This window comes from Spizellomyces punctatus, assembly GCF_000182565.1.
Source record: "Spizellomyces punctatus DAOM BR117 chromosome Unknown supercont1.21, whole genome shotgun sequence".
NCBI lineage: Eukaryota > Fungi > Chytridiomycota > Chytridiomycetes > Spizellomycetales > Spizellomycetaceae > Spizellomyces > Spizellomyces punctatus.
The window spans coordinates 8,217-31,526 of NW_015971557.1; the positions used below are offsets into that span (position 1 = coordinate 8,217).

The 23,310-nt window shown below is 46.7% G+C and overlaps 8 protein-coding genes and 1 non-coding gene across 9 annotated transcripts; 6 read left to right on the forward strand and 3 right to left on the reverse strand.

The window, feature by feature from the left end:
- Nucleotides 1-3,452: 3,452 nt before the first annotated feature.
- SPPG_08330 (uncharacterized protein) lies at nt 3,453-6,137 on the forward strand. The gene is made up of 2 exons (XM_016756487.1): nt 3,453-4,343; nt 4,411-6,137. Exons 1-2 carry the CDS (start codon nt 3,755-3,757, stop codon nt 4,992-4,994), a joined length of 1,173 nt encoding a protein of 390 aa, XP_016604215.1. The 5' UTR covers nt 3,453-3,754; the 3' UTR covers nt 4,995-6,137.
- A 216-nt stretch (nt 6,138-6,353) lies between these two features.
- On the forward strand, nt 6,354-6,436 carry SPPG_10196. The gene has a single exon. It is a non-coding gene; the product is annotated as a tRNA-His (tRNA).
- A 71-nt stretch (nt 6,437-6,507) lies between these two features.
- Nucleotides 6,508-7,474, reverse strand: SPPG_08331 (uncharacterized protein). The gene has a single exon (XM_016756488.1). It carries the CDS (start codon nt 7,279-7,281, stop codon nt 6,868-6,870), a length of 414 nt encoding a protein of 137 aa, XP_016604216.1. The 5' UTR covers nt 7,282-7,474; the 3' UTR covers nt 6,508-6,867.
- A 1,184-nt stretch (nt 7,475-8,658) lies between these two features.
- On the reverse strand, nt 8,659-10,432 carry SPPG_08332 (GTP-binding protein YchF). The gene is made up of 4 exons (XM_016756489.1): nt 10,243-10,432; nt 9,940-10,163; nt 9,671-9,875; nt 8,659-9,605 (listed from the first exon to the last, which is right to left on the reverse strand). Exons 1-4 carry the CDS (start codon nt 10,390-10,392, stop codon nt 8,991-8,993), a joined length of 1,194 nt encoding a protein of 397 aa, XP_016604217.1. The 5' UTR covers nt 10,393-10,432; the 3' UTR covers nt 8,659-8,990.
- Nucleotides 10,433-11,528: 1,096 nt separating this feature from the next.
- SPPG_08333 (uncharacterized protein) lies at nt 11,529-12,813 on the forward strand. The gene has a single exon (XM_016756490.1). It carries the CDS (start codon nt 11,702-11,704, stop codon nt 12,626-12,628), a length of 927 nt encoding a protein of 308 aa, XP_016604218.1. The 5' UTR covers nt 11,529-11,701; the 3' UTR covers nt 12,629-12,813.
- Nucleotides 12,814-14,392: 1,579 nt separating this feature from the next.
- Nucleotides 14,393-17,126, forward strand: SPPG_08334 (uncharacterized protein). Its single transcript, XM_016756491.1, has 6 exons — nt 14,393-14,808; nt 14,956-15,825; nt 15,886-15,949; nt 16,015-16,109; nt 16,166-16,221; nt 16,281-17,126. Exons 1-6 carry the CDS (start codon nt 14,701-14,703, stop codon nt 17,011-17,013), a joined length of 1,926 nt encoding a protein of 641 aa, XP_016604219.1. The 5' UTR covers nt 14,393-14,700; the 3' UTR covers nt 17,014-17,126.
- Nucleotides 17,127-17,441: 315 nt separating this feature from the next.
- Nucleotides 17,442-19,757, forward strand: SPPG_08335 (uncharacterized protein). Its single transcript, XM_016756492.1, has 2 exons — nt 17,442-18,052; nt 18,123-19,757. The coding sequence occupies exons 1-2, from the start codon at nt 17,655-17,657 to the stop codon at nt 19,195-19,197; spliced, it is 1,473 nt and encodes a 490-aa protein (XP_016604220.1). The 5' UTR covers nt 17,442-17,654; the 3' UTR covers nt 19,198-19,757.
- A 435-nt stretch (nt 19,758-20,192) lies between these two features.
- SPPG_08336 (uncharacterized protein) lies at nt 20,193-21,607 on the reverse strand. The gene is made up of 3 exons (XM_016756493.1): nt 21,289-21,607; nt 20,482-21,196; nt 20,193-20,420 (listed from the first exon to the last, which is right to left on the reverse strand). Exons 1-3 carry the CDS (start codon nt 21,442-21,444, stop codon nt 20,353-20,355), a joined length of 939 nt encoding a protein of 312 aa, XP_016604221.1. The 5' UTR covers nt 21,445-21,607; the 3' UTR covers nt 20,193-20,352.
- Nucleotides 21,608-21,769: 162 nt separating this feature from the next.
- Nucleotides 21,770-23,224, forward strand: SPPG_08337 (uncharacterized protein; the record flags this gene model as incomplete). The annotated part of the gene is made up of 8 exons (XM_016756494.1): nt 21,770-21,949; nt 22,016-22,068; nt 22,137-22,159; nt 22,216-22,400; nt 22,492-22,513; nt 22,573-22,582; nt 22,640-22,688; nt 22,742-23,224. The coding sequence occupies 8 exons, from the start codon at nt 21,770-21,772 to the stop codon at nt 23,222-23,224; spliced, it is 1,005 nt and encodes a 334-aa protein (XP_016604222.1).
- Nucleotides 23,225-23,310: the final 86 nt, after the last annotated feature.

A 23,310-nucleotide genomic window follows, 5' to 3' on the forward strand; every position in this document is an offset into this window, starting at 1 on the left:
AACGTCACCATCGCTCTTGCATTTCATTCTTGCACAGGACGCATTAACACGCCCGGCCCGCAGACTCTACCACCTCCCTTTTCCTCTGGATGGGACTGATGTTGTTGTACGATTGCTGCTGAATTCTGTCGAAAAGGGTGCAAGAGTCTTTTATATTTTCATATTATCAAAACACAATGGTGTTCCTTCACGACCTGGGACTCGCAGCGTACCTCAGAGTGCGATGCATTGCGTACGCTGTAGACTCTCTTAACTGCATCTGGTCTCCATTGCTCGCCGAAGTCTCCATAAAAGTTGTGAGGAATGCCTAAGCGCGTTCGTAGATACATTCTCCATTCCGCTATGTTTCCTGATCGCGGAAGCAATATACATGCCCCACTTTCCGGCATTGTCAAATGCACACTATTTTTCTTTGCAGAATAGGAATCTATGCCCATTTCCCTTTGTCAGAAAAGTTCGAATTTCCGGTTGCATCAGATAAATCCAAATATTTGACAATGATTTCGCCATCTGGCGGCAGCTTGATGGAATCCATTGGGGTAGCGATTCTTGTTGTCCGAGACGATGAGGACGTGTCTGTCATGAATGGTTGCGATGTGGTGTTGAAAAGATCTTCGAGACTCGGCTTCAGAAAGGACCCTGTCGAGGACGAGCCGGACTTCCCTATTTCTCGATGGAGGAATGGTGGCGTATAGAGCGAGAGCAAGGTATTTCTGAACTTCCGGAGCAAGTATTGAAGGGTCGGCATTCAATCCCATTCCGCACAGTCGATCGCTGACCTGTCTTTGTCCCCGCGCCGTCTCGAGAAACTGCGGGAAGAGAACGTGCTACATCAGCACTTTTAAACCGCAAAGACAGTACCGTGGCACGAGGATGATCACATACCTGGTCCCACAGAAATGTTGGACCATCGCCTCCTATGACCGAATTCTTTTGTCTATCAGCCAGCGTCTGTTCCTTGTTCCTTCGACTTTTCACGCGGGCGATTTTGGTGCATCTTGGGAAAGGTTCATCCTACTGCACATGGACATACTTCAAGACATCTACTGCTGCAGTGATGGCGGTTGGCAATTGACCCATGTGCCAACCCACGGATGCTGACCAAATAGCAGTCTATGTACTTGTCCTTAATGAATACAGGGAAATGGACAAATACAGTTAGGGGCGCCTCATCCCGCGGTTGTAGCATGTTGGAAGCTTCCCTAACTTACGAGGAGCTTGGGTGCTTTTTCCGTTTCGACTATTTGAGCCACCCCAAATAGCCACAAATGCCTTCCCGAGGCTTCGCAATGGTTTGCGCATTCCGGGGTCTACTTCCTCGCAACGGTTCATTTGGTCGGGAGAAAAAAACCCGCGAGGGCGTGAAACTCGGCATCATTCGTTGGCGTCATCTCGAAATCCTGGAGGGTGCAACTGTAGTAACACTTGAATAAATGCAGGGCTATTTAGACCCAGAAATCATAGAATGTGACTGATAAAACGACCCACTGGTGCAAACACTGACTCACCACTTGAACTTTACAAGAGATTTGACCCCCTTTGCCAATTTCGTCTGATCCACATCAGGTAATGTCCTTCAGCGGTCTCAAGAAATCCTCGCTTCCCATATCCCTGTTGTCATCTTCATTGCCGCTTAGTCGTCGCCTTTCACCATTCAGAACATAAGAAGTATGCGACGCATACACGGCAAAAGTATCGCCCTGAAGATCTTCCTCATCTTGGACCGATGGGTTGTTCGATCTGCCGAGCCTCGTAAGGAATGGGTAGCGCGTCCTCTATTAATCTGGTCACGGAACAGACATTGGAGTGAGCCTCTGGCAATGGTAAGAAGACATCTCTTCTGTCTTCATCGGTGTCTTCTTCTTCATCTATAAACCAAAGCGGTGGTGACAAAAGGGACACTTACCAACAGCTGTTTGCATACCAAACAAAAAGGCTCGGTGCATCCCTTGCCCTAACCCCTAAATGTCAGAGGCGGAAACTTGAATAACTCGGCGAGTCCATAACTTATCAACAAGATTAAAACGGTTCTGAGAAGCCCTAGATTGTGGCAACAACCTGATTATATTACTCTTCTGGTTAGGCGGCATGCAGGCCCAAACTCATTTGCTACTTTCTCAGCGCTATCATAAGCCACCTTTCATCTCCGCATAAGTCAACTCTAAATAGTATCAACCGTTTGGAACACAGCAGAAACACTTGCCTGATGATATACTCGATACTGGTTGTATGGTGTAAAACACATATGCCTCACTACAGTACATACCAGTCTTCATGGGATATCACAAATTGCCCCTTTTTGACGTTACATTATGGATTCCCCATTCATTTCCCCACACTGTGGACTCATTATCCAGAAATTAGGACCGACCGGACATATCAAGATAGAATGAGGTAGGATAAGGTGGAAATTTACAAAATGTCTGTGTATAAAGCAATGAAAGAGGATGCTTCCGTTGCATAGGCATAATAACATGACATGACATGGACATTTACTTTCCACTTTCCAGAGAGAGGACATTCCGCTTCAAGAGCGCGTCAATTGAAAAAGAAACAGCACTAGCCGACAGTAGTCCATCCTAACCTTTCCAGTGGAAAAGGCGCCGGCAGTCTTATTTTTGGGGCTGCTCACAGCATGTGCACAGGTGGATCGAGGTTGATGCTTGAAGGGCAGTTGATGGGTTGCGACTGTGCATCAAACGTGTGGTAGGTCCATTTGCAAGAAAAGATTAAATGTTCTTTTGTCAAAATGTCAAGACAAGTTGCACCGATTAACATTGGTACGCCATTTTGGACGTTGCCTGGGCCGGCATGAGAGTAATCGTCGTCGCCTGTTCGTCACGTATGACAGTGGATGGCAAGGTCAAGAACCGAGCCGCTAATGTACCAACTGCAGAAGAGCCAGCCGCCGCATTTCGGGATTTGGTAGAGCCCGCTGTTTGTAGTCGGATGACAAAGATGGCTCTCAAAGTGTATCCATGGACGGGCTCAAGGTTTAACTTGTTTAGACTATCACTACCGAAACCATTCACACAAGGAAATCTCTGTGCATCGGCTTTATCGCCATCAAACAAACCTCTTTGGCATCGCTCCATTTCATTGTCAAGAAACCTTTTGACACGCCAAATCATCCAAAAGCGTCCATGGGCACATCCCGTCCATCTGCGGTTATTGTCCATGTACATTGACTTCATGGGACAGATGGCACAATCATTTAACTGTTCTATAAAGAAAATGGGTGTTCAAAGGGCCCAGATATGAAACAAACGGCGAGGACAAAAAGCATTTGCACACTTTATCAAGATTTGCTAGCAACCGATCATAGTAACGACATGGCACAGTCATACAAATACGTTGCACTGCGCGCCCGCAACTGGAAAATAAAACGCTTTCAGAAAGAGCTAAACAGCAAAAGAAAAAAGATGCCTAGGAAAAGCGTGGGAAAAAAAAGTGAAAAAACACCTCAAATGGCCTCTTGTTCGACGTTTCTGCGCCGCAAAGGGCTTTTGGACGCCGTCGTCGTTTTTACCGCGACGCAGCCAAACAGTCGCTCCATTCCAGAGTTGCTGCTCGGCGGTTTTTGCAGAGAAGAACGTTGACGGAGGTTCAACCGAGGGTGAAAAATCCAAAGGTTGATATTCCGACAAGAACGTGAAGAAGGGCGGCGGGGTTTTCTTGTGGCGCTTCTCACATTTCAACAGTGCCCTACGCGACATTGTGACGACCGACGACGGCGAAAGGTAGCACTCACACCATGCGTTCGACAGCGATTGTCACCTCCCTTGGCCTAGTGGCAAGCTGGGGCTTTGCTTCATTGCCTCTGGTCTCTGCCCAGCAAAAATGCTTTCCTCTCGAGGCAAATACCCTGTGCGGGAGTGATTTTATTGGGTATCCTGTGCAAATGCCTTCGTCGCAGTTTGATACTGCCCTCCAGGCTATGGCTGCCAACTCTCAAGCATTGGCCCGATCGTTGCAAACCGACAGTGGATGTACGGCAGCCGGCAACAAGACGTTAGCCGCGGTGGATACCTTGCGGTACCAAATTTCCATGTGGTGTGCCGGGGCGGTCATTGATGCCATCGAGGTGGCAAAATGCCAGCCTACTGCAACAGCCCAACGCTCAAAAGATCCTACGATTCTGTGCAGCGAGCAATGTAATTTGGCAGTGTCGACCATGTCAAACCTCTTGAACAATCCTGATGTTTGCCCACCTCCGACGAATGCAAATCTTACCAAGTCCAGATCGGACCGAATCAGTCTGTTCAGCAATTATTGTAGCACGGTCGGCAAAAAAGATCAATCAAAATGCATAATTGGTGTGGCAACTGAAGCAAAGTCTTGCGGTGAGTTGACATGTAGAGAACATGTGGGCAGCCTAGCGAAATCTCATAACCTTGTGGGTCCAACCAGGATTTACGACATCATCGGTAGCGCGTGAGCAGTGTCAGGCGCTGACCAAGGACGATTGCTGCAACCAGTTGATGGGCCGGAAGGTTGCTGACGATGGAAATAACTCGATCCTAGCTCCTGCACTGGGAACCGCAACCGCCATCGTCGTTCTTGTTGCCGTGTTTATTACCTGTTGCGTCTGTCGTCGAAAACGAAACAGGAGAAACAAGAACTCTGCTAGCAATCGTGATACCTGGCCATATAATACTCAAAAGCCGTGGGAAAATAAGGAAGCTGGAATTTACAATAATATGAACCGTCCTGGAGACATGCATTCCAAGGCACCATCTCCAGATTTTCGCGACAGCTGGACTCCTCGCGGAAATTTCGAAACCCAAATCGACATTAAACCACCTCATTCGACATATCAGTCGGACAACATCTCTATGTCACCCATCACGACCTCTACCTACACATCTCAACCCTCGCCAGTGTACCATCAGGAACCGCTCCAACCTGTATCGGCGTCGCAGAATGTCCAGGTTGATTTGCCGCTGCTCCAACTCACTCTCCATCTAGCAGGCCCTGGGACGCTCCGGTTGTGACGGCTCAACCTGCTCAGGACCAGTCACCAGTTGAATCTAACGAAGAAGGAGAAATCCTCAACATTCCTATGAGGGTAATTCATCCCTATGTTCCGTCTCTGGCGGACGAGCTCCCTCTTGAAGCTGGCACTGAAATCATCATGGTTCGCTCTTTTGACGATGGATGGGCCTTGGGACTTATACCTAGCACTGGACAACAAGGTGCCTTCCCGCTGGTTTGCGTCGTACGGCCAGAGGAGACATCAAATGACAATATGGGCGTTGAGACAACCTTGAATCTTCCCGAGCCCACTGATGGCCTTGCGTTTTCAAAGCGTGTGTCGAGCCAGCAGTTTTCCAAAGTTGACTTGAGCCGTTTCGGTACCCTGGATCGCAGTCTCGGAAGGCCCAAACCTGAGCGTGACAATCTCCCCGCGCCCATCGATACAGTGAAGCCGGACCCCAACCCAATCACACCCATGCCCCATGAGTCATTTGGACAGCCTGCTCCGGAAGCCAACTTTACGATCGGCACCTTTGACGAAGAGGAAGAGAAGCAATCTTTGCCCATGAAAGCACCTCCGAGGGTAGTCAAACCCCCATCACCCGATTCCAAGATACCTCAATCGCCGGACGATGCGAATCCATTTACCGGACCCTTTGACGATAAACACATAATTGAAGCGGCGTTTGATTCCCCCAAAGCACCGACTGCAACCACCTCCGTGACGACTACTGATCTTCTGCCTAACGTCCAAGGAGGATCACCGACACTGAGCCTCGCACCTAGTCTTCCGGAACTCCGGCTCAGCACCGTTGATTTGAGTCTGTCGTTGGATGGGATGAAAGCCGAGGTAGTGAGTCCAGGGGAAGATGACAAGGATGACAACCCATTTAGAATGGGCGGTGACTAGAGGGTGCGTCTCTGGAGTATTACAGAAAGCACATTGATAGAGATGGCAAGACTCATATTGATTGTTGTTTGCCGTATATCATTTTTACGTAGACTTTGTAACTGGTTTTTGTATTGATTAGGCTTTATTCTTTGTATAAGTAGAAGCATACCCCCACCGTGTGGTTTTAGAGTCGAGAACGGTGGGATGAGTTAGAAGAGATTATATTGATCGATAGAAAACTCAATGAATACTAGTTCGTGAGCTGATATAATTGTGGTGTTTCATGAAGTGCTCCGTATAGTTTGCAGAGAGTTCATTCAAAGCGCATATCTTATGGCCATGATATTAGTATGCTGCTCTCGGTTCTTGGAATAGTCACAAATTTCATCGCTGGGTTTATGAAAGGTTGATCATCACAGCCATCACCAAAGCGTTCGACGGGTAAGTTAGGATACAAATAACAAACCACCTGCCGAAATCAGCCGCCAAGGTAGTATAGTGGTAGTACATCGCGTTGTGGAATTCCGCAGAACCGCGTCGACCCGAGTTCGATTCTCGGCCTTGGCATCAATGCGTTGAATAGTGCTTAACTTTTTCCCCTGTGAACAGATGTAGGACCGAAGAGAAATATTCTGAGGGTTTGAGGCGCATGTGTGCTGTAGTGTTTTAAACGTTCTTCTTCATATATGTATTGGTTGTCATTGGAGAAGACGGGGATTGTGCGTTTTCTAGTCAAAGTGATCCATCCATCTGTGTATGATCTTGTTGAGCGAACAAGAAGTGTTTCGACAAGATGAAGCATTCACAGTCTTTGTGTGTTCGGCCCGATCCATCTACATAAATCATTCGCAAACCAAGACATGTGCTGTGCGAACAAAACATCCATCAAATCGCTCAATATTACACACCTCCCACCATATACATCAAAAAAGGAAGCATCTTTCGCAAAAACAGCGACTCATCGAAAGAAAAAACAATCCTACAAAAACCACAAGTCACTACCTCTGTCCAAACCCAGCCCCCTTTTTAGCTTCCTCAAACGCATCGCCCGCCCTCTGTCTAACATAATCCGTCACGCCCGCAACCTTGTGTCCAATACCCACATCATCTTCATTAGTAACCGACGATACATCCTGAACAGAATCTTTGGTCGCTTGAATGGCTTCCGATGCTGTTTGGGAGGTCCGTGACGCTAATTGCTGTGCAGAATCAAAACCAGATGTTGTTGATGATGATGATGTGGTGGAAGAAAGGGGGTGAGCATGTTGAGCGAGTTCCTCTAATTTTTTGGTGGTTGCGTAGGCGAGGAGATCTTCGTCTTGGCCGGGTTCGATGGAGGGGTCTGGGATGGGAGGTGTGTCCTCGTTGTCGTTGTTGTTGTTGTTGTTGAGGGGGTTGAGTGACTTGAACATTGTTATTTCTTTGTTGTGTTGTTGAATATGGTGCGGTTTTTCTTTGTTCCTTGTAGAAAGTTTCTGTGTTTTTGGCAAGTGTTTTTCTGAGCGATCAAATAAAAATGGTTTATATAGTCGCCTTTACTATATGGGAAACACGTAATATTTCAAATTGTCACGTCAACATGACATAACGAAACAAACGAGAAAGGTGGTCGGTGGTGGTGACCCAGCGCCCGCGGGATACTGATATGTTTAGTTGTGAGTAACTGTTTTTTTTTTATTTATTTAATGACGAGGTTTTGGGGTATTTTTATTTTTGGTGGGGGTGTTTACCACCGACTGCGAGTTTCCTTTTTGCAAGTTTCAGTTGTTTTGAGATATTGCTCATAGGTAGCCTAAGCTGTGATCCGGACTCGCAACGGGACTCTTGACCTTTATTGCTTTTTCAATGACTCTAACAACTTGTACATCTCCCAGATCCCCCGTTAACATGTTGATTTGACGATTTTTTGATTTGCGTTTGTTCCTAATGGACGTTTAAAAACCTACATGTTGGGTATAGAAGCAGGCATTATAAACCAAGGATCGCGGCCAAAACAAGAATTTTCAAATAGTAGGTTACAGAACCCTCTGACAGTAGAGCGATATCATGTTTCAAAAAATTCAGTGCATGCAAAATTCGATTAGTGCTTAAGAATGTGGACAAAAAGCCTTTTAAATAACGTTAAAAGCAATGAAACGTAATTCTCTGTTCATAGATACTTTATGATTTTCTTTGTTAAAGAATAGCAAATTTCAGTTTTCATACCCGTCTTGACCTAATAAACCTCCACAATGTAAAAAAAAAGCGGTGAAAGTAAAGGTTATAGCATAGCAGAATATCCAACAAGTGTCAAGAAAACGACACTTTAGCGAAAACATGTTTATTACATGCGTTTGTATCCCAAGAACCTTGTAAAAACAGGTTCAACATGATTGTTAGGCAAGAGTATTCTGTTTGTTTTCAAAAAATCAATATCATCGTTCTCTTTGTTCAAGCGAAATACATTTTGTTGATATGGACTGCGTGAGACAGCTCATCACCCAACAGCGTATCAATGCATGGAGTAACAAACACTTGAACTTGAAAACCTTACTTTAAATCCCATCCCGTTGTGCCAACTTTTCGAAACGCAAAAAAAAAGCTTTTAAACCCTAACCAAAAAAACGAGTGTGTCCTGATAACCTCGTATACAGGTGGACAGTAGTGGACATGCAAAAACACATGATATAACATGACCTAGAATACGAAAACATGTGGAATACGGGGACGATAAACACTCATCATCATGTCGAGTAGCGTATCATGGTACTGTAGGTTCCATTTACTGTTTCGAAAATCATAAAGAAAACCATTATTGCATCAGACAAATACATTGTCAGTCTTATACGACGTGAAACACAAGTCAATCTACATCAAGATGTCCATACTGTGTTCCCCGACCATATGCTAAATCACGTACGTTCGTAAGGATTTCAAACAGCGCGTGAGATGTGATACATATAGCAAGGTCCAAGAGTCACAGCAGTACCGGCGCCTGTCTTTTCAGATTATGACTATCAATCCCCCCCCAAAAAAAAACACACACACACACACACAAAACTCTTCCATTAAATCCACAGTCTCTATGCATATACAGATATCCCATAAATAAAATAAATGTATCTACACACTTCTACATAATCTATTTCTTTTTCTGCGCCGTGACATTAAACTGAAAATGAATAATATCCCCATCCTTGACAACATACGCTTTCCCTTCCTGTCGGTACTTGCCCGCCGCCTTGACAGCCGCCATACTCTTGGACCCATCACTCAAAGATTTAAAGTCATCAAACGCGACAACTTCTGCTTTGATGAATCCTCGTTCAAAGTCAGAGTGGATGACACCGGCGGCTTGGGGCGCTAGTGCGCCGTTATAAACACACCACGCTCGGACTTCTTTTTCGCCCGCTGTGAAAAAGTAAATAAGGTTGAGGGAGGAGTAGCCTGTTGTGATGATTTTGGGTAAGGTGGAGGGGACTGGAAGGTCTTCTGACGTGGAAGAAGTGGTGCGGGCTTCCCAAAGAGCTTGTTCGTATTCAATGGAAAAGGGAATGATGGAGCCTCCGCCGTGGGATGAAACCCAGGCAGCGATTTTGGCAAGCCACTTGTTTTTCCGGCGGATAAAGTCGGCTTTGCTGAGGTTGACGAGGTAAATGACGGGTTTGGTGGTGATGAGACGGGTTTTCTCATTGATGAGTTCGACTTCAGCAGTTGACCATTCTCCGCTGGAGACTGGGATATTCTCCTCGAGCATCTGTTGAATGCATTGTGAGTGCGCCTGACATGAAATCATCGCTTTTGCAACCACAATGGAATTACCTTTTTCAATTTTTCCATAGTTTCCAAAAACAAGGTGGAAAGCTTGTACTTTCCTCCCGCCTTTTTCACAGCCAACTCTTCTGCGGTAATGGCTTTCCCCACAATTTCCAAATCCTTTTTGCACAACTCTGACAAGATCGTCTCCAAATCACGCACAGGATCTACTGAATCATCCACGTGCACAACGTCCGGATTGTCAAATGCCCTATAACATTGCATGAGCCAACATTCCTACCATGTGTCGAGCAACCAAAACATTTGGATCTCACCGAACAACATGGTAAATCCCATCTACAGCCTGAATATGCGACAAGAATGCGTTTCCCAGTCCTTGGCCCTCGCTCGCGCCTTTGATGAGCCCTGCAATGTCGGTGATGTGGAGGTAGGCGGGGTACATGGATGGAGGCTTCCAGATATCACAGAGGTAGTCGTAGCGGGCATCTGGGACGGGACAGCGGGATTCATTGGGCTCGATCGTGCAAAAAGGGTAGTTCTATTTATTAAACATGGGATTTTACGTCATTCATTATTCTTTCTTTAATGGTGTGTTTATAAAATGTAAAACAACACACCTCTGCAGCCGCAGCTTGTTCGGTCATTAAATTGAACAAGGACGACTTGCCGACATTTGGCAATCCCACTACACCCATTTTGAGATTGTTTTTGACTCGGCCGAATCGAACGGCGTTGACGGGCTCGGCAGCGGCCTTCTTTGGTGGCATGGTTGGGTCAATGTAAATGATTCAGATGGGTGGGAGAAATGCGCAACTGCCCGCGAAAAAGAAAAAGGCAGACCCATCTGCTGAGGTCAGCAATGGCTTAGCACTTAGAACCCAATTTGACCCTTTTTGGCTATATGACATGCTGGTCACGTTCCCAACATCATGTGACCTTGCTTTGATCCGCCCCTGCCGACGGTGCCGTTTGCATCTACTCGCAGTGGGGGGGATCTCTTGCAAAAAAAAAAAAAAAAGATTTCCTCTAGTTTTGGGGGTTAAAAAGTTGTTCCATACCGCAAGGATTGCCGTTGTGACAACACACACAAAAGACATCAAATCAGACAATGAATGGGATCCCTATACATTTTATACGTTGTTTTTGCGGCACTATAGTGTCCATAGATGTCTGACATCCCATTAGAACTGAAACTTTTATTTATTGCAATGCACTAGTGATCATGCAACCAATACATGAATGACAACAAGAGGTATGCGATCCAATAACGTTTCCAATAAGAATAATTCCCTAATATGGCTATATTGCTCGTTATCAACAATGTGACAAAAAGACTTCCGAGTGTCCAATTATTATAGCCGCTTCTGCTGAGAATGATGGGAAAACCAATCAATTTGCAGGTGTATTCCACGTGTTTATGTGAAAGTGATTCAGCCGTGTGGAGTGATCACATGAATGATATCATTCCTAAAAGGATTTCCAGCACATTCCCCCTTTCTTCCTTTCTTTTTCTCCTTGGCAACTCTGTAATCCATGGGAACTTTCATGTTGTTATTGTTGTTGTCTATTGAAAGAGTAGAGAAAAACGCCCCCCCTTGTAAATGTCACAAGTTGCAAATGAAATTTGATAAGGAGGCTGTGCGATTCATTTCTCTTGTAAATTTACCGCATGTTTAGAAGAGAGAAGAGAGAGAAAAGGGATCCCACACACACAAGGGGCATTGGCACAGTCATCTAAGAGTACAAAACTGCGAGTTACAACAGTCAATAAAAATCACACACAAAAACAACCCTTTGAGTGTCTTTTTAAACTTTAGTTCCCCTCATCATATATGGTTCGATTGCATTTTAAATAGGAAATTTCTTACTCATCGCTACTTTTTATCCGTTTCTTGTTGCTTGGCCTTCTCCTCCTGTTCTCTCCTTGCAGCGCGCGCCGCCATTTGTCTTTTTTGTTTTTTCCCTTTTGGCGTTTCGGCGTTTGAAAAAGCAAGTTACAAATAAAATAAATAGTCACCTTGTTCCTTCTTCTCGTCGATTTCATTATACGTAAATACACACACTTACGGTTGGAAGATGCTACCGTCGCTTTCGATGGTTGATACCTGCTCTCTCTCTTCCGCTTTCGACTCGCTCTTTGCCTGCTCAACATCCACCATGCCCGACACATCTACGCTCGACGCTGCCTTGGCCTTTTCCACAGTCGACGACTCGGTCCTCTCCCAACACGTTGAACTCACCTCCTTTGTCGTCCTCTTGCTCTGGAACAGAATACCATTGGACGTCCTATTGCAAATTTGGTCTACACCCGATATCGGAGGCCATGTAAAGTTTCGAAATTTCGTGCAAGGGCTCTTGTCCGCCACCAAAGTGTCCTCTTCGGTCGTGGTCTTGGCACTAAAGTACCTCCAACGCATCGCCCGCTCCCGCCACACCTTGGATAAAGACTCGCATCTCCTTGGCGAAAACTCGGCTCAGATCGCCCTGCTCGTCTCGCTTGTCCTCGCAAACAAGTTTGCAGACGATGAGCGATTCACAAATTCCGCTTGGGCCACTGTCGCCAACGTGCCTATTGAAACCCTCAACACGGCAGAGCTCGAAGCTCTGTTTGCCATCAACTTTAATCTCCAAGTTAATGAAGTAGAATACACGGCGTGGATCACACGCCTATCTCACTTTGCTTCCGAGGCAGCGTCTGCCTATGAACGCCAGGAACTCAAAAAGCAACAGGCGCTATCACATCACTGCTACCTCCCCTCCCCCGTCTCGCCACCTCCCATCTCTCAGGACTATTACCCTCGCGCCGCAGAATCCTCCGTTCCCCGTTCCGCGCGAGCCTATCCCACACCCTTGTCAACAATAACACCACAACCACCACCATCATCAGCAACAACACCACATTCATTTGGAAGTCAGTGGGCTCCCACTGTCTCCACCTATGGATGGCAAGATACGCTGTTTAAAGGAAGCATGCATGGTGGACAGATGGTGATGGGCCATTGAGATCCTGTTTGATTAGAATCTTCTTTTACGAAATGTATATTTAATGAGATACCCGCGCGAACAAAACAAAATCTCTTTCTGCCTTAGTTATTATCACTGAACATGTGGTGGTGGGTGGATTGGACAGAACTTGTAAATAATAGAAAGAATGGTTACATACAACACACTTTTTGGCAATATCTCTAATGAACTTGTTGAAAGATTGGAGGCGTTTGGAGAGCATGGCCTTACGTGCATGGCCTTTAGCAGCTGAGCCAGATGCGCTCATGGCCGCAAACTCCGCCCAAAACACCTTGCTGCCAAGCCCCCTCCGCAAATGGATCGTGGGAAACATCTGTGCAATAATCACGTGTCTCCAAAGTGGGGAGGAAAATCTTTATTTAACCGATCTTGTTGTTGTTGATGGGAGACATTTTGCATTTTATACGCCCATTGGATCGGACAACAAAGGAGACTTTCTACCATGTGAGCAATAATGTGAGTGCACGTGGATCTCACACATCATTGCAAAGAGATAACAAGACAAAACAAGAATGGAACAAGGGTTTTACATGACGACAACACAACCACCCGATTCAAAAAGGACACTATCATCAACATCACAGGGCAAAAAAGGGCTTGAAAGTGAGTGGTGCACGAGTTCCTTTTTACGTACATGGATGGAACAATGGGAAATTCCATTGATGCTTTCAATTACCATTGGAACGGAACGCCCGATATCGAACCATTGCGTAGAAACAGTGGTTGTTTTTCATGGGGATGTTGCCATGGTATCCATCGTATCATCGTAGATTTTACGTGATCTTTTTACTTTGTAGAGTACTCGTGTTTTTTACAGGTGGCATAGTTCCTGGAGTTGGCCAGTCTGCAGACTAGGAATGTTAACCTATATGACGAAACCCCATTTTATCGCTCCTCTGACGTTCCAATCATTCATGACTATTCCAATAATAGTAGCATATGTTGTCCAACCACCGTTGATACATTAGTGAATCCATATTACTTGTGTACCAATGTCAGAGGAATACGCTTTGCAGTTGATGTTGGTTCACGTTGTTGTGTCAAGAGGGTTTGCTGTAAAAAGTTCTCGTGAGGAATGTCTTATGGCTGTAAGCATTTGGATTGGGACACATTACATACAGGATACTACCAGGCCCCATTACTCGCATATCTACCAATGGCACCAAATTATTTCATCGTACTCAATGTTGGATTTCCGTACACTTGCTTTTAACGACCTTTGATGTGGCCATGACCTTTTTTAAAACTCTTGATTCGACTACCTGATTATTTCCATCACCCAAATGGCGAACCCAAATTACTACACGTTCATTTGTGAAGCAGAAGATTTCATCTTTACTTTTGCTGTGCAAATGTTTTGTTTCTCTCTAATGCTTCATTTATGAGAAGGCTCTGGCTCATTTGGAATAAGCGATACATATGTGTGTGTATTTGGATAGAGGGTATGGAAGGCTGTCAACTCTGTGTACACTAGATCCTCGCCCAAACGATCGCACATAACCCTTGAAGGTTTCTGCATCGATTTGTATGGTCTTTGTTAAGGACTTTTTGGCATGTCTGCCCGTATCTCTGTCACCTCTACACTAAAGACTGCACTTGTCGATTCGTTAGATCTGCATGCAGGGTCGCGTATGGCGTATGTCCGAAATAAACGCTGTGTTTGCCCAAAATGGGTTAATGAAAAAACGTACCCCTACAGGGCCAACTCGCACGTCCGCATCGTTCTTCTTTCTCCCACGCTCGTTCGTAATTTCCCATTTGCAATCTTTTCGTTGAATCTACACGGATCTTGACGCACTGACTTGCCGATCGTTTGCCCTCTTCGTCCCCTGACCCTACAGCATCTCATCTGGAACGATTTTCTTTTGTCGTGGTCATACCGAATTCGTTCATTGTGTGTGTGCCCTTCCGTGGTTTTTTTTTTTGATCACCTGCCAACCCGGTCGGTCGTCTACAAAAAAAAACCCGCTTCCCCTATAGTCGCCGCACATTTTACTCTGTATCCTCATTGTACTTTTGTTGGTTTTTGGACGGGGTGATATTTTGTCAAGATGATGGTGTCAAATGAAAACCCGCGGTCGAGTACCTCGAGAGCGTCGACTGCGCCTGATGTGTTACGGAGTCGGAATCGGAAGAGGGATGATGCTATTCGTAAAAAGGTGAGGTTGAGAGAAAGAGTCGGTCGGTGAACGGGATGGGCGTGGTTTCGTGAAAGTTTGGACATTGTGGCTCGGATCGGTTGGCAGGAGAAGTTGTCGACAAAGCCAACAACGGGCCGATCCTAACCGTCTTTTTATGCTTGCTAGGTGGAGCAAGAACTCTCCCGCAAGACGGGTCGCAAAAGCCATACGAGTACGACATCCCGGCGCATCAAATCCGGTACCGTCTCCTCCCTCCGCCCAGCTCCAGCAATCATTATCCTCGAAACAGCTCGAATCGTCCAGGCAGCACAATTAATGGCTGCCAAGCGTGCTGATGCCGTACTGGCTGTCAACGAGGAAGGAGCGCTTGTAGGCATCTTGACAGATAAAGATATTGCCTATCGTGTTGTTGCAGAGGGACTGGATGTGCGTGCTACCCTCGTGTCGGCCGTCATGACGAGAAATCCAATCTCTGTTTACGACAAAGGGAACCGTAACGAGGCATTGAATATCATGGTGTCGCGTCGGTTCCGCCACTTGCCTGTCATTAGTGACGGCCTTGGTGGGCCAGATGACGATCTGGACGATGATACCCTGTCCGAAATGGGAGCGGGAACCAGTGTAGTTGGCCTCCTTGATATCACAAAGTGTGTCTTTGAACGTCTGGATGATTTGGAGCGAAAAGTTAGCGAAGACCAAAATATTATTAATGCCATGGAAACCCTTGAGCGTCGTGGTTCTGTCGCGTCAGAACATGTTGGGCTGGTCCGACAGCAACATGGGTGCCCGGACGTGGGTACCGTTCTGTCTCAAATGAATGTAGAGCACGTGGATGACATTGTTCCTGAGATTGGCATCAAGGCAACGGTTCGTGATGCCGCGAGGGTCATGAAAGCCAATCACCAGACCGCCGTGCTGGTTAGCGCTGGGGAACAGGATGAACGCATTGGAGGTATATTTACGACAAAAGATATTGTGCTGCGGGTTTTGGCTGCCAGTTTGGATCCTACGACCACGTCTGTTGTCCGCGTCATGGTAGGTTGGTCGGTTTTGAGTGCAGTGTGTGGTGTGCAAACCTGACGAATTTGTTTGTAGACACCTCACCCTGATTCGGTCACGACGGATACATCGATTCTAGATGCTTTGAAAAGACTTCACGGTAAGAAAATGATCTGATCCTTGCTTGGAGTACCGAGTATTGATTTTCTTGTCGTTTTCGGGTAGCTGGCCATTACTTGCATCTCCCTGTTGTAGATGCGGGAACCCCAGTTGGGCTCGTGGACGTGATGACATTGACGATTTCCATGCTGACGTATTTGGTAAGTTGTATTCATGACAAGTTAATCAGTGTGCTCTGTACTGACTTTTATACTAGATTTCAAAAGATGGTGGTGCGGATGTCTCTGCTGAGTCTGGGCCGATGTGGAACCGGTATGTTATGATCAGTACGCTTGCTATACACTAAACCCTGACACTGACATATCTTGTAGGTTCTGGAACTCGACGTTTGCTGCTTCGACCGTCGAGACCGAATCCGACCGGCACTCTGCCGCATCTGATTCCATCGCCTCTTCTGCCGTCTCCCACAATTACCTTCCTCCAACTCCCAGCGAACGCAACTATCGGATGCACCCGACCTCCCCTCACCCCTTTGACCACACACCGCACCGACCCGTGGATGACTTGATGTCCGCGGTGGGCGCATCGACCATGTACGCCCGCTCCGTCATCGACGATACCCACTTTGCGTTCAAACTCCGCGACACAAAGACCTCCAAAGTGTACCGCTTCACATCCCGCACAGACTCTTTTTCGGACCTCCTCGCCAAAGTCCGCTCTAAAATCCCTTCCGACGCACTTGATGAGCAATTAAACTATATTGACGATGAAGGCGATGTCGTTGCCTTGACTTCCGACAAGGATCTCGAGGAAGGCATTGAGATGGCGCGCTCAGCGGGCTGGAAACGCCTCGTCATCTTTTTTGGCACTCCCCCACAAAGTTTACCTTCCTTCCGCATGGATGATGATTCAAACAGTTCAGTCTGTTCCTCCCCCATCTTGCGTCGTCGACTTCGCGGGGATGAAGGTGCGCTTGTACGTTCTCCAGTCGAACAAAATGGTGTGATGCAGTTTTTGCGAGATGCGCCTTTACCTGTCAATGTAGCCATTTCGGCGGGGATTGTTGTGGTGGCTGGGTTGGTTTTTGTGAGGTTGGCCAAGTAGTAGGTATATTATTTTTATTTTTAATTGGGATGACAGGTATGTGAGGGAGGATGACGGGGTTTTTGGTGCAGGGATATGTAAATATATAATAGGATGCAGGATGCTTAAACGGGTGTGATCATTTTACGTATTGCAGCATTTTGTGTGTTAATGCAGACATGTCAACCGTTTCCACTATGAAAATGCCAGTCCCCCGCATACGCTGTTGATGTGCCAAAAGAATTAACGACCTAAACGAAGATTGCAGACTCTGTCGTTTTTGGTTTATCATACGCTTAAAAAAAAACAGTTCCCTATATCTGTTCAACACATTCTCCCAATAGCAAAATCCTTTAAATCACTTTCTTGTCCACATATCTAGATTTGAACAATTGGCACGGGCTGTGTGGTATCTGTGGCGCGTGTAGCAAGCCAGGGTTGCAACTCTCCTCTGCATTCACGCGATCTTTCAACTCTCTCCGCTCGACAAATGACTTGGCAACTTGGCAAAAATAACCTTTTCCCCCCACAAAGGGAGGGTGAAAGCCACAACAACAAACCTTACACGACTGACATTCCCTCCTATTCTTGAAAAGGATATATAAAGACCATGTCCCACTTGGTTCCCATCTACAAACCATTTATCGCGACCCACATTCCAAATGCCACTCAATACCTCCCCACCAACATGCTTCTACACCCACCCCCCAACCCGGCCCTGGCGCCGCATCCACGAATCCATTGAATCCATGTCATGGGGCATAGTCTGCATCGTCCATGCCTGGCTCCTAGCATCCGGCACACGCAGCTCGGCCTTTACTACACTCATCAAGGGGACCGGCATCGCTTTCACTGTCATTGGCGGTCTCCTCATGTTACTTTCCTTGCTATGGCTTGTGATGCGTGTGACGGGTATGATTGGATATCGGGAGGTGAAGGCTCTGGGGGATGGAATTGTTGGTGTTGGGGTGGAATGTGACAAGGGGTTAACGAGGGCTGTGAGATTGGCTTTTGGGTATGTTTTCATGGGGAGTGGGGCGTTGGTTGGGGCCATTGACAAGTAAGTTTTTGTTTTGTATACTGGACATTTGTAAACTACTGGTTGGCTTCATTTTTTTTTCTGCGTGAAGCTACGCTGCAGCATCAATGGCCACCGTGCTTCTTCTATGCGGAATCGCATGTCTGTTCTCGTGCAAGGATGAAGACCGGCCTGTCATTGTCCTCGACTGTGACCGAGGTTCACATCCGAAGCAATTCATCAGTGCAAAGACAGGCGAAATAGAATCATCAGCCAAATTGCGAAAACCTGTTAAATACGCGGTTGTTCCCTCATCTTACTTTGTTGTACAAGAGGAGTTTACGTGTCCTTGCAAGGTGGCCAAACAGCAGCAATGTCGCTTCACTGGAAAATACACCCAAGCAGAGCTTGTTTGTATTGCCTGTTACGAAGCTCAACGGATGAACATTACGCATGTTTGGATGGCAGATTTATGCGTTGGGACCGTCATCGATGGGAGTCATGAATGCTGCGGATTATCAAACAAGGACCAAGCACGGCTGATTGACGGTCGTCCTGCACGCATTTTCCAGAATGCTAGAGCGGTCATATTTCCCGTTCTGGCCTGCCCATGCGCAGCGCACAACATTCTTTTTCCAAAACCGTGGAAACAACGCATCTTTGACGCTCTACGTGGTAAACTCAAAGTATCCCTACACGCAACTCACTCGACACCATCTGGCAACGTGACGACAACCTGTGTGCATCATCTCACAACATCCCTGGATACACGCCTTTCACACCCTTCTGCCCTTCAAGAGCTTTTATACGCCCGGAAAATCAGTATCGTTGCAGCGGGACGCCATCACACTAGTGCAAATCCTGACATACCCAACGACCCCTCCACAATCTCAACCCGAACAACACACTTTCAAACTTGGTTTACAAACGTTTCCAAAACACTGGTATCGTGGCGAAAGGCTAGTGCACTCTCCTTGTACCTAGAACTCGATCGACGATATACCCACCTCCAATCACCAAAAAGTTTCGATTCTACCGTACTTGAAACCCAAGAATACACCATCCTAAAGCACCTACGCGACATTTTACACTCAAAGCCGGCTGGATCTGTCTCCCCCCAACCTCCCTCTCGGCGCGTACCATCCTCGCCAAAGCCTTTACATGTACCGGCGATCCATCCCTATTAACCCTCCTACATGACCCAACAATCTCCATCCCACCCACACCCTTCTCACACCCCGTAACAATCACATCATCCGTCTCTGCTCATTTACACCAACCGACATCCATGATTCCTATCCTAACAACCGGCCCATTACATCCCGATCCAACACCCGATCTTGAATTAGCTGATAAACAATTATGGTATCCCGGTATCGGACGCGGAACAATCCATACATGGTGGACCACACCCGCCGCAACACAATGTAAATGGCTGTTAAGCACAGCTCGACTTGAAGAAGAATGTCGTACGGCCGACGAGAAGATGAAGGGGTACATTGCGTACAGGGTTACGAATGATAAAGTCGTTGGGATGGGGTTCTTTGAGTGTGAAAAGAGGGTGGGGTTTACTAGGACTCTTGTGCTATTAGTTGATGTGGATTGCTAGAATGGGGATTTTGTATACAGTACATTTTATTTTTTTTTTTTGGTTTCTATGTATACCCGTTACTTGAATCATATCAAGGACGATTGAATATAGAGATTTGTATTTTTTTGAATGGATGTAAAAGTATTTTTTTGGGTGTTTTTTTTTTTTTTTGAGAAAAGGCAACCTTTTGTTTTTTTTACAGCATGTCCCTCGAATGACATACGTAAATGATGCAACATTCTGCTTCGTCCAAAGACTACAGTTTTGTCGACTTTTGGGAAATTAGCCAGGCTGGGCGTATCAATTTGTTAAAAGCAGTTGGGATCGAAATCACAAATAGTAAAAACATTCGAGGGAAACTAGGAAGAAGAGGTTCATCAGTAGCCCGTCAGTATCCACAAGTTGCATGCATCAGAGTCGGTAGCAACTGCCAAATTTCGGATGGGGTGTTGAAACCATAATCCAATTCCGCAACAGGTCTGCTGGTTCGTTCCTTTCTCGTCTCCGCCAAAGAATATGTAACGTGTACGCTTCCATGGGATAAGCCCACTAGAACCACAATAGTGCACGAGAACAAAAAAAAACACACAGTTTGCTAGCGGTATGCTATCAAGCTCTATTAAATGATAGGGGACAAACGAAATTTGACTACAGGGAATAAGTAACCGGAAGCACCCCAACCCCACCAGTTCTGGATATATAACCTCCATACGATCCAGTCCATTGTTCAGTGACCTAGAACATTTACGGCTTATTTGCCACCAGTGGTACCAAGACCCATGACGGTCTTGAAGGTGTCGTAGATCCACCATTGAAGACCTAAACAAAAACTCGGTATAAGTAATCACGATCTTACATGTGCAAGCATATGAGAACGTACCAGTGAGGGTACCGATCATGAGGACACGGGTACCGAGACCCTTGGTTGCAAGGTTGAGGTATCCAAACTCGGAGGCAATCTGTCCAAAGCCCTTGCCCTTGTTGGCGGGCTTGGACATTAGCGAGACAACAGTGTCGGCAGGGTGGGACACAATGGCGCAAATAACACCAGCAGAGTAACCAGATGCAAAGGTAACACCGAGCTGGGTGGTTTTGGAGTAAGACTCCTTGGGCTTTGTGAAGACGTAGGTGTAAAAGAACTCGACGGCCTTCTCAAAGAAGAAGAACTTGGCAACAGTGTAAGGAATCTGGCGAGACCACAGAGGAACCAAGGAACCAAAGGGGAAGCGAGTGATCGCGCTGTCGGCACGCATCTGAGCAACAGCGGGACCCAACGCGGTGGGGAAGGTACCAGGAACAGAGGTCTGAACCTTGACCTTGACCATCTCCATGGGGCAAAGAGCAATGTCGGCAAAGAACTCTGCGGAAGCAGAGGCACCACACCAGATCAATCCCTTGTACTTTTTGGCGTTCTCCTCACCGAGCAAGTTGGAGTACGTGTCCTTGAACATTTCGTAGAGACCGTACTTGAAGGCACCTTGCATGGAGTAACCAATAAAGGTGGGAGCGTATCCCTTCCACACAGCACGGGCTCCCTCTTCGGCAACAATGGTACGAAGACCACTGATGAGACCCTTGTACTTTGCAGGGTTGACCTACACGAGATTGCATCCAAGATGAGTTTTATTTCTTTCCCATCGCGTCAAAACAGTCCAAAAAACAAAGGAAACCAGGACATTTCCCGTACCTGCATGTTACATTTTGTCACATCAAGAGGAGTGATGGCCGTGTGGGTCAAACCGCAAGCAAGAACACCACCCAACATGCACTTCAAGTAGTAGTTGGTATCGTGAGGGACGGGACCGGCCGTACGAGCATCCCACTGTTTGGCAATCGTAGTCATGTCTGCTGTGTGTGTTGGATGAGGACCGGTGGAGGGAAGGGGGATCGTTTGCAAACGATGAGGAAAACGGGATGAGATGCCCTCAAGTTGAGAAAAAACAAAAAAAAAACCCCGAAGCGCGCGGTATTAAAATCAATAAAAAAAAAAAGTTCCCGAATCCTTTTCAAGGCGAATTTCAACTTTCCGCTTTTTGCCGATTTTGCAGTTATTTATGGACATGGCACAGTGACATTATTACATGACTTTGGTCTTGTAGACATGTGACTGTGCCACATGAGCTAATTGCCAACAAGGCAACTGCCGTGTCAGCTGCAGTTTACGACACATGGCCGACACGGCATTTGACGAGAGTCTGGCGCTCCTGCTCCAACAGGAAGAGGATGAATTGGCAGCTGCATTTGCCTCGCAGGGAGGATCGAATGCCCATGCAGCGTCTACACGAACGAGTGATGTCGCCGATCCCAACCCAGATTTGCACGCGCTGTTTCTGGCGTTTGACCAACAGGTGGAGCAAAAACCCATTGCAAGACATGAACACCTTGGCCCAAAGACACTAAACTGTTGGAACTAGTACTTTGACGGTAGACTTGCTAGTGTTGAAGTCCGATGGAGCGATCGCATGACGTGGGTAGGCTAGTCAGTCCAACCAGCGCAGACTCGCACATTACCCATTCATGTTATCTTGCATAAAGACTCTGCGCTGGAATGTGCTACTGTAAGCAGCCTCAACCCCGTCCTTTCCATCGCCACATACTCTGATACGCAGTTCAGACTACAAGGGCGGGTATTGCTCCATCCGCCTTAGCGAGCCGTTACTTAAATTCCGGCCACGAAGTGACTACATTAATACTCTCCTCCATGAAATGATCCATGCGTACTTGTTTGTGACGCAGAATAATCGGGACCGGGAGGGGCATGGGCCAGAGTTTTTGAAATTGGCAGAGAGGATCAACAAGGTTCGTGTGTGCTTATCCATAACTTTCAAATGGTTGCATGATTTGTTTATTCTTGATGCTGTTGTTTACTTTTCTGGGGGATCTCTGGTAGCAAGCGGGAACAAACATTACAGGTAAGCCATGTTCTGTGTATAGCGTTCAGACCGGATGCTCATTTATTTATTTTCCAAAGTATATCACAAGTAAGCCCATCGATACTGTTTCTCTCTTTCCTTCCAAGTCGTCTCACATCTAGTCAGCTTTCACGACGAGGTCAACCACTACCGCGTTCACGTCTGGAAATGCGACGTAAGTCCGGATTCATCTTCCTTCTTTCACACTTTTAATCACGATACCAACAGGGCCCATGCCAACACCGACCGCCATTTTTCGGCATCGTCCGTCGATCCATGAACCGTCCCCCTCAACCCGCCGACAGATGGTGGTCAGATCACCAAGCAAGCTGCGGCGGAACGTACCATAAAATAGCCGGCCCAGAGCCCAAACCGAAACGAAAACGCAAAGAAGAAAAGAGTGAGGACAGAGTTGATAAGGGCAAAACTGCGGGCATCGATGATTATTTCGTTCAGCTGGATAAAAAGATAAAATCAGAGGACGACACACGACAGAATGACAAAGTGCGAGCACCGTCACCTCATCATAGCGAACTTGTCATGGACCTCACGGGCCCGCCTCTCAAACCTTCCAAAGAACCAATACCATCCGCAGTCGCCTCCCCTCCTGAAAGTGTCTCTTGCCCCGTATGCGGTAAGACAGGCTTCACTTCCACGGAAATCAATGAGCACCTGGATCTGTGTCTGTGGGAACAGGGTGGGGGATCGTAGCGCACGGTGGAAGGAGGTACCATAAGGTACATCTCATGCAAATGTAATCTTGGGCAAACACAACTGGCGCTCTCTTGCTTTTATGC

Excerpts from the sequence above, each read along its gene's own strand:
- SPPG_08330 (XM_016756487.1), top strand. The coding sequence starts at position 3,755 with ATGCGTTCGACAGCGATTGTCACCTCCCTTGGCCTAGTGGCAAGCTGG. Across the intron at positions 4,344-4,410 it reads AACTGAAGCAAAGTCTTGCG|GATTTACGACATCATCGGTA; the intron begins GTGAGTTGACAT and ends GGGTCCAACCAG.
- SPPG_08331 (XM_016756488.1), bottom strand. The coding sequence starts at position 7,281 with ATGTTCAAGTCACTCAACCCCCTCAACAACAACAACAACAACGACAAC.
- SPPG_08332 (XM_016756489.1), bottom strand. The coding sequence starts at position 10,392 with ATGCCACCAAAGAAGGCCGCTGCCGAGCCCGTCAACGCCGTTCGATTC. Across the intron at positions 10,164-10,242 it reads AACAAGCTGCGGCTGCAGAG|AACTACCCTTTTTGCACGAT; the intron begins GTGTGTTGTTTT and ends TTTAATAAATAG. Across the intron at positions 9,876-9,939 it reads GGGATTTACCATGTTGTTCG|GGCATTTGACAATCCGGACG; the intron begins GTGAGATCCAAA and ends GCAATGTTATAG.
- SPPG_08333 (XM_016756490.1), top strand. The coding sequence starts at position 11,702 with ATGCTACCGTCGCTTTCGATGGTTGATACCTGCTCTCTCTCTTCCGCT.
- SPPG_08334 (XM_016756491.1), top strand. The coding sequence starts at position 14,701 with ATGATGGTGTCAAATGAAAACCCGCGGTCGAGTACCTCGAGAGCGTCG. Across the intron at positions 14,809-14,955 it reads ATGATGCTATTCGTAAAAAG|GTGGAGCAAGAACTCTCCCG; the intron begins GTGAGGTTGAGA and ends TATGCTTGCTAG. Across the intron at positions 15,950-16,014 it reads TGCTTTGAAAAGACTTCACG|CTGGCCATTACTTGCATCTC; the intron begins GTAAGAAAATGA and ends GTTTTCGGGTAG.
- SPPG_08335 (XM_016756492.1), top strand. The coding sequence starts at position 17,655 with ATGCCACTCAATACCTCCCCACCAACATGCTTCTACACCCACCCCCCA. Across the intron at positions 18,053-18,122 it reads TTGGTTGGGGCCATTGACAA|CTACGCTGCAGCATCAATGG; the intron begins GTAAGTTTTTGT and ends TTCTGCGTGAAG.
- SPPG_08336 (XM_016756493.1), bottom strand. The coding sequence starts at position 21,444 with ATGACTACGATTGCCAAACAGTGGGATGCTCGTACGGCCGGTCCCGTC. Across the intron at positions 21,197-21,288 it reads TGACAAAATGTAACATGCAG|GTCAACCCTGCAAAGTACAA; the intron begins GTACGGGAAATG and ends AATCTCGTGTAG. Across the intron at positions 20,421-20,481 it reads CATGATCGGTACCCTCACTG|GTCTTCAATGGTGGATCTAC; the intron begins GTACGTTCTCAT and ends GTTTTTGTTTAG.